At 37.8% G+C, this 16,098-nt stretch overlaps 2 protein-coding genes across 3 annotated transcripts; one reads left to right on the forward strand and one right to left on the reverse strand.

Annotated features, from left to right (window-relative positions):
* Nucleotides 1-1,743: 1,743 nt before the first annotated feature.
* Nucleotides 1,744-10,306, reverse strand: LOC149843016 (serine carboxypeptidase-like 20). Of its 2 annotated transcripts, XM_090001665.1 has the most exons (14): nt 9,713-10,306; nt 9,460-9,605; nt 8,381-8,457; nt 8,157-8,279; nt 7,654-7,756; nt 7,532-7,569; nt 7,345-7,446; nt 7,038-7,124; nt 6,505-6,750; nt 4,418-4,483; nt 4,219-4,340; nt 3,446-3,559; nt 3,108-3,153; nt 1,744-2,004 (listed from the first exon to the last, which is right to left on the reverse strand). In XM_090001665.1, exons 1-14 carry the CDS (start codon nt 9,856-9,858, stop codon nt 1,921-1,923), a joined length of 1,500 nt encoding a protein of 499 aa, XP_089857791.1. In that variant the 5' UTR covers nt 9,859-10,306; the 3' UTR covers nt 1,744-1,920. The 2 variants fall into 2 exon arrangements, with proteins under 2 accessions (XP_089857791.1, XP_089857792.1); XM_090001666.1 differs by lacking the exon at nt 6,505-6,750 and having other exon boundaries at nt 9,713-10,305.
* Nucleotides 10,307-14,193: 3,887 nt separating this feature from the next.
* LOC149843017 (putative ubiquitin-conjugating enzyme E2 16) lies at nt 14,194-15,807 on the forward strand. Its single transcript, XM_090001667.1, has 6 exons — nt 14,194-14,329; nt 14,466-14,569; nt 14,676-14,778; nt 14,891-14,954; nt 15,334-15,368; nt 15,510-15,807. Exons 1-6 carry the CDS (start codon nt 14,216-14,218, stop codon nt 15,603-15,605), a joined length of 516 nt encoding a protein of 171 aa, XP_089857793.1. The 5' UTR covers nt 14,194-14,215; the 3' UTR covers nt 15,606-15,807.
* The last annotated feature ends 291 nt before the right edge of the window (nt 15,808-16,098 follow it).

The following is a 16,098-nucleotide window of genomic DNA, read 5'->3' on the forward strand; positions in this document are numbered from 1 at the left end:
ACCCAAAAAAATCATAACAACGATTTGCTGAAGAATATTGTCAATCAAATAGCGATTTGTTGAAGAAGTGCTACAACAGTCATGATATGGGGGCCAAAATCAGAACATTTATAAAATCTGGATACAAGGTTCTGGTATTTAATCAAAATAAAATAGTAATTGACCATGAAAAATTTTGAAAATTTACAGGGATGAACTAGACACATAAACGAAGAGAACCCGTTTTACAGAATTGAAAAATGATCTCCCATTAGGAAAATAAAATTCAAACAAAATGGATCAAAATCTGAGCCGTTAAAATGACACAGGGTGACAGGGTTATGATTTTTGACCCAAAACTGGTATGAAAACACCATAAAAATCGCTGAAATTTGGTATGAACAAACTCGATTCAATTTAGAAAACAACCCTTTTTACGGATCGGAAAGATCATCTCTGGTTAGGGAGAAATCACTCCTGCAAGTTGGTCCTGATTCTGCTAAAATCCTGACGGTGCAAAATAACAGGTTCTGAATCTCGATTTTTAAAGTGAGTCAAACAAACTCAGAATGATCGGATTTTTGGTGGAGAGAATGAAGACATATGCATCAAGTTGCAGTAAAAAATTCAGATTAAAATAAACTCTGGTTACATACAAATCGATAGATCTAAAATGCACCAGAATTCAAAGTATAATCTTAGAAAGCAACTGAACATGATGAAAGCAAACTGCACATGCGTGGATGTTCAAACATGAGATCTAATGCCTTAAAATATGAATGGGTAAAAACTTTGAATCAGACTCCACAACTCTTCAAGTTGAATGATGCTACCCACGTTAGGAGGAGCCCCCAAACCCCCCTCCTGTAAGGGCAAAAACTCTAAATCAGGCTCCACAACTCATCAAGTTGAACGATGCTACAGTCTGTGTGCAGGTCAGTCAGTGTTTGATGGAGAAATGTTGGATCGTTTGTTGGATGTGCACAGAAGTAGAAAGAGAAGGGAGAGAGAGTGAGATGAGGTTTACCCCTCTCTTGTAAGGGTAAAAACTCTGAATCAGGATCTACAACTTATTTAGTTGAATGATGCTACCCACGCTGGGAGGAGCCCCCAAACCCTCCTCCTGTAAGGGTAAAAACTCTGAATCAGGCTCCACAACAGTCAATGTGCAGGTCAGTCGGTGCTTGATGGAGCAATGTAGGATCTTCTGCTGGATGTGCACAGAAGCAGAAAGAGAAGGGAGAGAGAGAGTGAGAGGGTTGATGTTCATGGCCTCCTCCAGGGGAGATTTCTTTCTCGGATAATCCTGCAGTGCAAAGACTGGGTCTTAAATAATCATCTTTGGGGCACTTAAGTCTTTTCAAGAATCCTCCCTTGATTTCTTCTCTAGAGAGAGAGAGGGTTTTACAGTGTTTTACGGAGAAAGAAGAAGAAGACTTTGAAGAGTCAAGATCATCCTCGACTTTTTGGATGGAGGACATGTTTGTCCTTTTTTTGAACTGTTTGTTTTTTCTTTTTTGAATGAAGGGCATTTTTGTCATTTTCTCAAACCATCACTTTATGAGAAGAATAGCAAGAAAGGGTACTTAAGTCTTTGCAACAACACCAAAGTCCGATGCAAAGTTATGTCAACATACACGGGAATACGAGCCCCATGTGCTTGTATACGTGGTGCTCATTCAAAGCCCCGAACACAGACATGGGATTCAGTGAATCATCGGGGGGGGAACATACACCACCCTCTCATAAAGTCTCATACGCAAATGGCAAAATAAAGAGATGTCTCTTATCTTTGTTACCTTTTTCAATATAAAAGGGTACATCAAAAAGAAAAAAAATAGAGTTATTTATTTCATTTTCAGTTTTTCTGGTGACATTGTTGTACCAACAATTTATTTCTCGTCTTATGACGCAATGAGACTGATGAGCATGATTTTGGTGTCATGGCTTTTGCCAGGACAACCAGCGGTTGTAGAACTCCAAACTTTCTTTGGGCTTGTACTCAGGAACTGTGTGCCCTGCACCCTGCAACACCAAAGGCAAATCATTGGTCTCTCTCTCTCTTTTCCTTTTTTGAAAAGAAACCAAACAAATCATTGTAAATATAAATAAATAGCCCATTATGTGACAATCTGAAGACAGACTGATGTTATTGGCTTATTCATCACAAGTTCATTGCATTTGCATTGTTATATTGTTCAAGTGGTCTCTCTCTAATAGCGTTTACCACAGTTACTTGCCATTTTACATGTAGTAAATTGATACTTACCTTACCCATGTCATACTTATCTTACCCATCGATATGCATCCCTAAGAATCAGGAAATCTCCTTTTCTAGTCGGTGGTTTTATAACGACCTTCCTACTTGATCCAAGATAAGCAGTATATTTGTATTCTTGTAACAATTGTAACAAAATGTGAAAAACACAATACAGAGCATTCCTTTGGCTCTTCTTTTTTTGGTTCTCTTTACCTTCCTCTGATTATCGTTCAACCCTCTCTCTCTCTCTCTCTCTCTCTCTCTCTCTCTCTCTATATATATATATATATATATATATATATATATATATGCTACAGAAGCCTCATCTCATGTTCTCTTCAAAACAGTTACTGCAACAGTAACTTTTAAGTTTTTATTTACCACTATAATCACTATAATATTTTTTTTATTACAATTATTTTTAAACCTCTCGCTCTCTTTAAATTTTTCCACGTAACTCCCTCCACCTTACCAGCCCAGGCATGGATGTGCACCAACATGCACACAGCACTCACGCACACTTCTTATATGGGGACTTAGGTTTCTTGGGGACTTAGGTTTGTGCTTCCGAGCTGCAACATCCATTTTTGTAATTCAAAAGGCAGTGGTGACATCAATAGATGATGGGCTCACCCGGAAGCTCGAAGAGCTTTTTCTGCCATGGAGGAGCGAGTGGCGAAAGGAAGCGCCTCATCGTAGAAGCTTCCTAAAGAAAATGCTTCGCTGAACGAGCAAAGCCTAAAAGATTGGCTTTCTAAGATGTGGTGTTGCTTGCACATGCATGTTTGTAAAGACGCTACGGCTTGCACATGCATCTTTGTGTGTGTGTGTAAGAGATACTGTTTTATAAGTAAAGAAAGGAGGTCACCTTGATGGTAAGAAAACTAAGATTATTGGCATAACCTTGAGTATACCTGCAAACAGAACATATCCAATAAGTATATCTAGTTCTTGTTCGTCAAACAGACACACATGCACAAGTATTTCAATGCTACTTCCGGGGTCAAAGTCGATGATTCTTAATTCAAAATGTGGGACCCACAAAAAGATTTAAGGCTGGACCTCCCATCCAAGTTAATGAAACACACGGTTTACAAAATCCAAAAAACTCTTAGTTGGATCTTTAATTTGATATCTTAACAAAGGATCTCAGGTTCAAATCATAGATGAGAGACAAAGTAGATGACCAAGAGTTTTAATGCATACCCGGCAACATCCGTGCCTACCAACCATGGTCGCCATTCATCCACTACTTCATACCCAAGAGATCTTGTCCATGCTTCACTACCAGTGAATGGTACACACATGTCATGATCGCCACTGTCACAAAAAAAAGAGCCATAATCAGTTTCCAAAACAGAAGACAACTGTCAAATGGCACACAATCAAATTGGCTCAATTTAAACAAGATCACTTCTCCAAAATAAAAACTAGATTAGTTAACTTGGTTTGAGTCCATGTCCAATGCACCAACATGATTGCCCGAAAAAATCCAAAGATATTTTGCAGTTCTTCCAAGAACTGAAAATATTTCAGAAATAAAGAGTTGCAAATACTATAAGAATTAAGAAATTATGTTTTATCCTTTTGTTTGTAAAGAAATCTGCCTCATGCAATTGAAGACATTTAATTGTTTTCCACAAGCAGTTTGTAATCAAAGACAGGAAGATTTTGGTCCCACTTTTGAAGATAAACCTTGCCCTGGATGATTAGTCAAGGCTTTGGAACTGTTACCCAATGCTATAACAATAAAACATGACTATCAAAAATGTGAAAAAGTGTTTATCACGTTCATATCACTAAAAATCATGATATTTGTCATAATATGCAATGTTTTGAACACGATATTTTCAACATATCTTAATATTTGAGACATAGCTGGTATCCTATGGTTCAAGTCCTATCCAGTTTCAGGGACGGGCTGCAAATTTGAAATATTGGCAATGCATATTTTGCTTGCTGAAATATCTTGAACTTGCCTGTATATAAGAGCACGATATCCTTTAGCTGTCAGATTTCTGTGATAATTGAGCATGCTTCCTGAATCATGGGAGAATTTTATGCGATCTGTGCACATTACCCACTCTCCACTTACATCTTTCTAGAGAGAGAGAGAGAGATTAGTCCACCTTCAAAGATGAAAAGAACCACCAAAGAAGTTGAAGTGTTGGGACATACCGATGCACCATGAAGTGCACTCCGCACTGTTTCATCGTTCAGCCAAGTAGTTGCAACTTGGTCATCCTGATGGCACAAAACTTTTCAATTTAAAGTTCGCAAACATCAATGTACAATCACTACTTTGTAGTGAGCCCGCTCGGGCTTGGCACAAGCTCATGACAGGGCAAGTTTGGGCTAGGTCTCAAGCAATATCAAGCAAAACAACCCAAACTTGAACAAGACAAGCTAGCTTTTTGGCTCATATAGCAGCACTACCTGTAAGTGATCAGGTTGGGCTTTATGAATTAGAAAGATCCTCCCTACAAAGTTTGAGGTTAGCATATTTGGTCTATTTTGTACGTTTCCACTATACTATGTCAGTATTGAGATTGGGATAATTAGTTCTCATTATACGTGAACAAGGACATTTTTTATGGTCTTAATAATAAATCAGTGATTAATCTCTGTCCAAAACTTTGTAGGATGGAACTGATACTGCAATGCATCAATGCATTATTGTGCATTGAATGAACCTACTAATTGAATAAGAATTTGGTTTCTTTGAAACATGGAAACATCCAGGTGCTAATTAAGCAAAATTTCACAAAGTACTAGCCTTACATGCACAAGCAAGGTGAGGATAAAAGAACTGCCACAGTTGGCAATTTTGAGCAAAATATGCAAACAAATGCTCTGTAATTAGAAAGAAGAATGGTTATGCATGCTAAGATCTGATTGTGTAATTGGTGATGGCAATCAGATTAATTCTGCATTGTAGTGTTGCAGTTTAATTGTTCATCAACCTAGATCATACCTAAGATGCTTATACGTACTGTGATTGATAACCGTGCATTTAACTTCAGTAGTAATATTTATCTTTGAAAAATAGCAAATAGAGGATGGCTTGAGATTTTCAAAAGTACTACCATGTTCTCCAAAGTCTATCCTGAAGTAGAGGCCTTGGATGCTTGGATTATCCTAATCTGTGCCATGCATATGCGTCAAGCATGATTCAGATAAAAACTGTCACATGATTTATTGGTAATATTTAGAGTTTAGACAAAACAATAGCCCTTGAACCTAATTATTAGTCATTTAAAAGTTTCGGACTTGGTGCTAAAACATAAAAATTGTATGTTTCTACAATTTAATATTAGAGCTACCAAAAGTGCTGAATCTGGCAGCACTGAAAAGAAATTCCAGGAAAAGAGGTGGGACTTTGATTAGTTTATGGAAGGATCATAGTAGGTTCCTGGCGTGTGTTGTTAATAGTTTTTGGATTTATTCCTCCACTCTATGCAAGTTCATATTCTTTATCACAAAATCTTGTTGAGTAACTGAGCCCTATTTTCATCATACAGAAATGAACCTAACACACGCCTATGGTCACAACTTCTTTGAATCCCACTTGTATTCATATTGTGGTTTCCCAGCATTTCGCTTGTTTAAAACCATGGGATAACAGATAATTTGACTATTTCCATGAAAATATTTCAGAGCATACTGATACTGGCACATTTCAGTTGGTGCCTTAAACAATAAAATGAGCAATTTCAAAATCTAGAGACAGAAGAACATCCAATTTATGTGATTATCCTAGTGCGAGATTTTCTTTCTTGTAAACAATGTCTACATTTATTAAGATAAAAAGAGCAGCTTAAGTAGTAGACCTATCCAGGCATTTGCCGCTGCTGCATACTTGTGATGATAATCATAGGTAACTATGATCTTGTGTTCTAAAAGTTAGCATTTACCACTAGTCCTGTAATTGAACTGACAGTGTAGCATTGTCAAAATTCTAAATTCCGAGTGATCCTGAAACAGGAACCATGTGAAAGAAAACATTGAACTAATCAAGAGTTTTGATATAATCAAGTTATCCACCAAACTGCATTAAGGTTGTTTTAATCTGTACTCGCTGGATACCTATCAAGCATCTTCAAAGTTCAGACGACAATTGTGAAGGCTGTAAAGCTACTAAAGATATGTGTTGTGATGAACTATGCATTGGTATGTGCATGTGACAGTGATAGCAGTGACCATCTTTCATATCTATGTCTCTAAACATTTATTATGATATGTTATACAGTGAAATTGATACTTACGACACAAGGAACTGTTGCAACAAGAAGATTGATCTCTGGCCAAGTTGGGACAATCCCAGATCTTACAGGGGCTCGAAGAGGCCAAGAACGTCCAAACATTCTTTTTCTAACTGGTAGAGGCCTTTCTGTCTGTCCCAATTGACGGAAGCTTGGTGGCAATCGATTTTGGTGATCAAGTGTCTCAGAGTTTTGAGGTTGGTGGTAGCATGGCTCAAGAATATCATATATGTTCAGAGACTCTATGTCCTGTTTTCATTTTAACTAGTCAGCCATTAGAAATTTTCATGATGACTAAAATTTTCTCAGTATAAAAGAGTTTGACCAAAGTTTTTGTGCCAAATAATGTGGCAGGGTCAATTTTACATGGCCATTCATAAAACTGAGTAAACCATAGTGGCTGAATGAAATCATAGTGATGCTCTTGGAAAACTGGAATTTTTCTGGTTACCCTATTTCAAAATTTAATCGGGTTTACTTGGTGAGAGAAATGAATCGACACTAGTTAGTTACCCAAACATGAATTGTTATAATACCTCATCGACTTTATGTAAGACGCTTGTGCAATCAGTGTTACTGTCATCAACTTCCCAGTAGTTCCCGTTACAATGCTTCTTCGCTTCCTGCAGTGTTTCATGTAAGAAACACCATTATTTGATTATCAGAAACTAAAATTCAGATTCATAGTTTTGGAGAGTCATGTCTCGAAGAAGAGCGAAGCCAACTCATTTTAATTGTGGTTCTCAACTAAAATTCAACTCTGATAACGCAAGTGCATGGCACCTGGGTGATTCAGGTCACCATACACTTGAAGACAAATGTCACCTGCAGTTTGTCCCTCACCTCATATAGATGATCTGGTATCAGACCCATTCCATGTGCAAATGGGACAAGAGCATTGCCATCAAAGACTTCATCAGTAACTCCATTTCCAATCAAGTATCCCTGGATTAAGTTCAAGCATAAATAAAAAAAGAAAGAAAAAAAAGGCTATTATATATGACCAAAGCAAGAATTTCAAATGGCTTACCTTGAAGTTTATAACAGGTTTCAAGCTAGATTCAATTCCTACAGAAAATTGCAGATTATGAATGTCTATCTGAAAAAAGTACTATCAGATAACATAAAGTAATGGAACTCATGGAGTAGTACCATTAACAACTTCATGTGCAAGCGTAGGCACATAAACTCCAGCATAAGACTCGCCAGAAATATAAAAGGGATTCTCTAAGAACTCTGGATACTCTGCAAACCACTGTTCAAATAATAACCATAAGCCAAGAAACCATGATCTGAGATTACTGTTACAAAACTAACCCAGTGCTTGCAACCATGGAATCAACCCAGGAGCTATAGTTTAGCAAATCTCCTATGGATTCAGATGCATGCTCTGTCCCTTAGGACCTGATGATGCATAATAACAGGGTAGAAGAACTTGGATTCAGCTGGTCGCTGAATCTTTTCCAAGTTAAACCTGCTGTGGTGATTTGACGGCATGCTGACACTAGGACTCAGACCAAGCTTCATCATCTGTGCCTGAGACAGGTGACTTCAAAAACCTCATAAACAGAAACTTATTCCAACCAAAATTTGGCATCAAGGAAAACCAAAGTTCTCAATCTGGGTGTATGGATCATATATGAAAAGGGATGAACCTTTAAGAGGAACCGGTGTGTATCAGAAGCAGTTTTAAGATCTCCAGTAACATAATCATTTGAGTCATTGGAGTAGGAAAAGCCGATGCCAGCTGGTGAGTCCAGGTAGAGAACATTAGAAACCTGAAATGAGGAACAAAAAATTGGTGTCAAATTTGTGATTTTCTCATCTCATCAATCACCAGATCGATGAATTAAAGAATTCTGAATTTCTACAAGTTTACCTTTGACCAACTGTAAGGATTGAGATGAAGTTCAGGAAGGCTTCCGGCACTCTTTCCCGATTGAAAATTGAATGGGCCTAAGAGTTAAAGTTAACATACTTGAATCTTTCTTCTATTTCACTGTAATAACTAGCAGAATAAATAATTTCTAAATGGTGATCATAAGATCTTGAATAGACAAATAGCTTTAATAAGATGCATATTTGCAATGACATGAGAACAATATGCATAGATGCCAAAATAAAGTACTGGGAGACATGCCAGGCTTAATGATCTAGAAGAGTCTTCCAAGTTCATTGAGTTCCAAAACCAATAAATAATTTGAATTCAGAAATTTTCCAATGTTTTTTTTTTGTCTTTTCACGTTACAACCAGAGGCGATTTAACCTTTAAAGGGAATATTTGAGAAACTGAACATTTGCAGATTGCAGTTCTGCTTTCCATGTCTCTTGCAAAATAAAATCAAGACATTAACACCATGGATCTGCTTTGCTTTCTAAATGCCAAGATTTGATGAACACATGGGTTTTTCTCTCCATTTCTTAATCTGGAGAAATGATTCCATCGTAAATTATTTGCAAGGAACTTTCTGCTTTCCATGGTGACAAATGTAACTCAGAAAACAGAAATTGTATTATGCTAGCGTCCTTTTCCCTGAAGTGTCAAAGTTTGTCAGCCGTCGACATATAAAGTAATAGGTGTTACTGTCTCTTTTGCTTGAAGTCCATTAATAATTGAATCCTGCATGCATAATCGCGTTTCCCAGTCATTTTGCTTTGAAATTCAAAGACAGTATCTCTCTCTCATGCATAATCTCTTTCCCCAGTCATTGATTTTGAATTCAGAGACAGAGGACTCTCTCTCTATACCACCTAACACCATACAATTTTTACTTCTATAATAGATGCGACATTCTTTCGTAGTCAGAGAAGTCTTTACAAGAAAATCCTTCCTCTTATCTTTGCAGTTTTTTGGTTTCTATATATCAAACATGCAACCTAGCATTGACTTCCTAAATAGTAAATACCAACCAAGAAAGAAATGTAAGAGAATAAATAAGAGTTAAATTTTAAGGTTACCATGTTCATATACGAATCCATCAAAACTGGAACATCCAGGACCACCATTCAGCCACAGAACTAGTGGATCTTTTGATGGATTTCTCTCTGATGTCACAAGATAATAGTAAAGGCTGCTTCCATGTTTCTCATCAATGGTTATATATCTACAAAAACAACCAACAATTCACATAAGAAATCATCCTATGCAAAAACAAAATTTGAAACCACCAGGAAAGAGACCAGAAAAATTAGAAGAAAAAAAGGAACTTACCCTCCATAATGTTTTGATGGTAGAGTTCCATCAAAACCAGGAACTTGGGTGATGAGAGATTGCTGTGGTGCTGCCTTGGAAAACTTAGTACTAATCAAATTAATAAAGACAAGAAACAATACGGTAGAGAGAAGCTTCCACTTCATCTCTCTCCCTCTCTGCTTTGAAGCTTGTAAGAAAAATGAGGAGAGAAGAATGGAAAAAAGAAGAAACAAAGAAGAATTTGGTATATGGTGAATTGATTTGTTGGTATCTGCAGAACAGAATGTTGAAGAGGAGAAAGGAGAAGTTGGTAACTGGAGACTTGATTTTGTTGGTATTTATAGAACGGAATCTTGAGGTCAAAGGATTCAATTTAATTGAGTCACGCAATTGGTAAGGCAGTTTAAACAAAAAGAAAAAGAAAAGAAACTGCAGAGAGAGAAAGAGAAGCCTGACAACAACAGATTCTTGTTTCTTACACCATTTGGTGGCGGGAAGTTAGTTGAGAGAGGGAGAGATCGGGGGATCGAACCGTGGATTCGTTCAGGAGAACGTCCCCTTGGTTTCCGGGAAAGGAAAGAGATGAAGATATGGCAAAGAGAGAAAGTACTGAATTGCCCCTATAGGGAGGAGGATGGTAACTCCGGCGTGCCCGTGCGTATGTGACAGCGTCCACGCCAACAAACTTTGGTCGTCGCTCTCGCTTTTGCTTTTTTTTTTAAAGTACAAGACGTTAAAGATGACTGGTTTATTTTTACTTTTCTCTTTATTTGCTTTTTTTGTTGGTTGATTGTATGCGTCTGTATTGCCCCTGCAATCTGAGTGAGGTTACTCATCGGCCACCCTGCATCGAACCAATACATGGTTGGATTGTTTATGCTCTAAATGGACCCCACAAAAAATTTCGGTGCCGTTGATGCTTTCTATCAACAGCATCTAGATCATTTTTACTCTCGCAGTTGATACGTTGTATCCCAATACATGGTTGGATTCTTTATGCTCTAAATGAAACCCACAAAAATTTTCAGAGCCCTTGATGCTTTCCATCAACGGCATCTACATTATTTGCACTCTCGCAATTTGACATCCTCGTTCCACCATGATGTATCATTACCTAGCGGTGCACCGCCTTTAGACTTACCCAATACCTCTTTAGCCACTTTTCTCATGCCACCCGCTATCTTATTCCACATTAATTCTGAATCCTCTTCGAGACACCAATTAACTTCCTTAACTACCTGTTCTACAAACATTCCTTATTTAGTTTCTTTAAATGCCCACCACTTAATTCTAGGATCTATCCTATGTCTATCCATTTTGCTACATTTTCTAATTCTAAGATCTAAAATTAAGACTCTATGTTGTGTAGCTACACGTTCTTCCGGCATAACCTTACAATCGATGCAACAACCCCTATCTCTTTTTCTAAGTAGGAAAAAATCTATCTGACTCGTATTAACCCCACTTTTAAATGTTAATAGGTGAGACTCTCTCTTCCTAAACCAAGTGTTTGCTAAGATCATATCATAGGACAAATCAAAATCTAAAATCCTTTTTCTACTTTCGTTTCTTTCTCCTATACCATAGCCTCCATGGATACTCTCAAATTCATCCCTACTAATAACTACATGTCCATTAAGGTCACCGCCGATGAAAAGCTTTTCTCCATAAGATATCCCTTGTATTACTCCATCTAAATCTTTCCAAAATTGACGCTTAATGGAATCATCTAAACCTACTTGAGGTGCATAAATACTAATAATATTAATAATATTTGTACCTAATACTAATTTAATAAGTAAAATCCTATCACCCTTCCTACAGACCTTAACTACATTATCTATAAACTCATGACTAATAACAATCCCTACTCCATTCCTATTCTTATTTATTCCTGTATACCAAATCTTATATCCCCAAGGTTCTATCACTTTTGCTTTCTCACCTACCCATTTGGTTTCTTGTAGACATAAAATATCTATCTTTCTTCTACACATAACTTCTACTAACTCTACCAACTTACCAGTTAAAGACCCTATGTTCCAAGTAGCTAACCTAATTTTATGGTCTTGAACTATCTTCTTTACCACCACCCGTCCAACAAAGTGAGGGGACCCTTGCCTATTTGACACCACACCCGGGTGTCGGTGTGATGTGTCGCTTCTGGGCGACGGCCTAGCAACCCTTTCCCATTTATCACTGTCTCTGGGCCTATAGAGTACAGCGCGTCGCTCAGTAGGAAACACCCCAACGAAATTTTCATATTGGTTCATATTCATAGGGTGTGACTAAGTTTTTATGCTGGTTGTCACTGGCCTACCGCGTGATTCCCTATTGATGCTACTGAAGTGGTGATTCTTTAGTAATGCCGTTGGAGTGGTGATTCTCTAGTGATGCCATTAGAGTGGTGACTCTCTGACGATGCCATTAGGGTGGTGGTTTTCTAGTGATGCTACTGAAGTGGTGATTCTTCAGTGATGTCGTTGGAGTGGTGATTCTCCAGTGATGCCATTGTATCCCAATACATGAGTGGATTCTTTATGCTCTAAATGGACCCCCACAAAAAATTTTCAGAGCCATTGATGCTTTCGATCAACGACATCTAAATCAATTCTAGTCTCACAGTTGATAAGTTGTACCCCAAAGACAGTGGCAGTTGCAGCAAGACACTAAAAGTGTGCAATCACATTTCACCTAATCCTTCCACTAGTGGTCGATGGTGCAATGTGTTGGATCTCAGATCTGAGGATCTGATCTGGCATGGGGCCTGCTGATGGGGGCGCTGCAGGCTACATGGTAAAGGTCTGAGGCATTTATACTCCTGGTTTTTAATCATTTTATTTAAGAGATTGACAAACAAACTAAGAAACTACGAGGGAACAAGTGGTTTTTCCTAAAAGGTATGGTACACTCAAGGGTGTAATGTTTTTCGTATATAGATGATGAAACCTCGTCAAAAAGAGAAAATCCTCATCAAAAAGAGAAAAACCTTGGGTGGGACATGATATATATATATAGAATTTAATTATGTTTAATATTAAATAGATTCAAGTTTATAAAAATAACTAAAATACCTTTAAAAAAATGATACTTTTATAATTGTACGACTACTTTTTGAGCATTTGAATTGAAAAGTTAAATACCTTTTTTAAGTCCCAAGAGGGGTTGGCGTAGTGGGGTGGGGTCTTGGCATGCAGTCAAGGTTCGATTCTCATGAGCGTCACCCATCTGCATAAGCCAACATGCAGCATAAGCCTCGAGGGCAGGAGTTCTAACTTTAGAGTTTTACTCTGTCAGCACAACGACTTTAGGTATGGCAGGCTGAGCCAAGGCAATGTCTCTTCATGCGGGGTGTGGTTTCTTTGGGTTATAAATTAAAAAAAATTACCTTTTCTAAAAAAGTAACTTTATATATCCATTAAATTTACTTTTTTTTTACCTCAAAAGGTAATCATATATTTTAAAAAATACCTCTTATTAAGGATATTTTAATCAATTTTATAAGATTTAATTCATCTTAGTTAATCCTATATATACAACTGAAATATGCTTACCAACCAAATATATTTAATTGTGTGAACCAAGATTTTTATAGGTTTTTTGTATTATTCTTAAAAAATTTGACCGTATGGGCGTGATCTAGACTTTTGGTTTTATAGAAACAAACTTTCAATTCAGATGTATAAGAATCAGATGTATAAGAAAGATATTTTAAGGGTTGAAAATCAATGGCTTAAAATTTTCATAAATATTCACACATTTCTTGATCCAATAGTTAATTCCTAGCAAATGGCCTAATGCATCCACAGGGTTAGATTGGCAAAAAAAAAAAACTATAAAAATTTTAATTCATACCAATTAAACATATATTTATATAAAACATGTGGGTGTACTCGTCTGTGAGCCGGCTTAACCTCTACCAAATGGGGTCTTGTCAATGTGCAGTCGGTTGGTAACGGGTTTTCTCTTGACGTAGAAAAAAAAATATTAGAAGCATTACGTCCTTTTATTTTTTTGACTTAATCTAAAGAAAGAAATAGATTGTGCCCCCAAATATTTTGTCACCTTCATGTACTTTACAACGTTAGCATAGGTTTGTAATTGCCCCAAAAAGGGAGTTGCCTTGCCCAAACAAAATATAGGTTGTCCGTTTCACGTTGGTTGGGTTGATGTGGCTAAAACCTACCCACATTGGGGTTGTTTGGTCTTCACACGAAGTTTGGAGTTTCAGTCATTATTGTTCGCTTTTCTTATTTTATATTTACATGTTGGCAGTTGGCACTTAGTTGCGTTTGTTTTGCCTCCAGGTCGCTTTTTTAAGGCCTGACACTCTAAGGTTATGTTTGATGTACCGTTCCGTTCCCAGCGTGATTCGGATGAAAATCCCGTTGAGAACGGTGATTTTCAACAAACATTGGATGCGGCTGACGGCGTTTCGCCCGTCTGCCGCGTCTTTATACATGTGGTCTTTTCGTTCCACCCTCCCCCTCTTACAAAAGTAACAAGGACGAGGAGAACAAAATGTTTTTGACGGGCACGCCTGCGAGCTCTTCGGTCTCCTCATTTTTACCTCTCTCTCTCTCTATATATATATATCTCTCTCTCTTCAGCGCGAGTTCCTTTGCTTCTCGCAAGGTTTCTGCCTTCCAAACCCTAACCCTAACCTTAGTTCTCTCATTGAAGCCTTCTTTTGTCGTCTGCGTTGAAGATGCCCACTGTCTTTTTCTCACTGTTTGGGTTTTTTTTTCGGTTCCTTTGATTGCTGGTGCAGGCTCTCAGCAAGATAGCGTGCAACCGCCTCCAGAAAGAGCTTCTCGAATGGCAGGTCACCACCCCCTCTGGGTTCAAGCACAAGGTCTTCGACAATCTCCAAAGGTACGCCCCCGATCGCCCTCCCTGCCGTGAATTTTGCATGTTTTTCTGGTTTTGGGGGGTTTTCTGAGGTGGTTCTGGGTTTTTTTTTGTTGAATTGGTGGATCAGGTGGGCTATTGAAGTGGTCGGGGCATCAGGGACCCTCTACGCAAGCGAATCGTACCAGCTTCAAGTCGATTTTCCCGAGCATTGCCCCATGGAGGCGCCACAGGTTTGGTAGGGGGCGAGCATTCCGTTGCTTTTTTTTTGGAGTTTCTTTGAGTTCTTTGTTTGGTTGGTGAAATTGGGGATGATTTTATTGTTTTGTTTTTTTTGTTTGGTAGGTGATTTCCCTCCATCCGGCGCCTATGCATCTGCACATTTATAGTAATGGCCATATTTGTTTAGGTAATCTTGGTGGTTTTCTTCAATATTGGGGTTTTCTTTCTCTTTTCCTCTGTTTTTGGGGGGTTTGGGGTTTCTTTTGATTCTGTCTTCAGTAAAATGCTCTTTTTTTGTTGTTGATTTTTACATTGCATACATTTAATTCTCTTAAAATCGGCTGGCGATCTTTGACATGGTCATGCGATTATTTCGTGGATTGAATTGTTGATTAACATGGTGAGATTCTTGCTAGAATTTTTACATCGCGGACATTTAGTTCTTCCATACAGATTGTCTAGAATTTCATGTTTTGTTTTGTTTTGTGGATTTTATAATTTGGTAAAAGTATGTGTAGATGTTTTATGTGGATTGTAGTAATGAACTAGATACTTTTGTTAATCAGATATTCTGTATGATTCGTGGTCTTCAGCTATGACTGTGAGTTCCATCTGTATCAGCATTCTTTCCATGCTCTCAAGTTCCCCTGCAATGGTTCTACTCAATTGTCTTCTCTATAGCCATAAAAGTCCCAGTATTCTTTTTCTTTCCTAACTGTAAGGTTTCTCATTTTCTACATAGAAATGCCCTACGGACGATGATCGCTATGTGAAGAACTGCCTCAATGGCAGATCACCAAAGGAGATGAGATGGTGGTTCCATGACGACAAAGTATAGATGATGCGCAAGCAATTATCCTTCAGGTCATAAGCTTAGTAACTTTATTTCAAACTGCATACTGCTTGTTCTTCTGCAGTGCCAGTCTTAAGTGTGTTTGGGAATGCACATGTTCCTGGTATTTGTAACGGAGAACAATGTATTTAGCAATCAAGTCCTTGTTAAGTAAAAGATAATGCTTCTCTTGGTAAATTTCATGGCAGTATCACTGCAATATCTGGGTTGGTCATGTTTTTTGAGTTTTCATGATATCGAGCTGTGTTTGGCTATTTGTCCTTGAAGTGCCATTGCCGCTACAAACCTTTTTGTTAGGAAGATTCATAGCAGTTCCACCTCTTAGGAAGATTCATAGCAGTTCCACCTCTCACGTATAAGATTTTAGGATTAATGTTCTTTTATATAATATCGGCCATGAATGTTGTGAAAAAAGTTGATGTTTTTTTTATATAAAAATTGGTCATAATTGATAGTGTTTTAGCAAACAAGTTCACAC

Source organism: Nuphar pumila, chromosome 3 (genome assembly GCF_984573655.1).
Source record: "Nuphar pumila chromosome 3, dmNupPumi1.hap1.1, whole genome shotgun sequence".
NCBI classification, from domain to species: domain Eukaryota; kingdom Viridiplantae; phylum Streptophyta; class Magnoliopsida; order Nymphaeales; family Nymphaeaceae; genus Nuphar; species Nuphar pumila.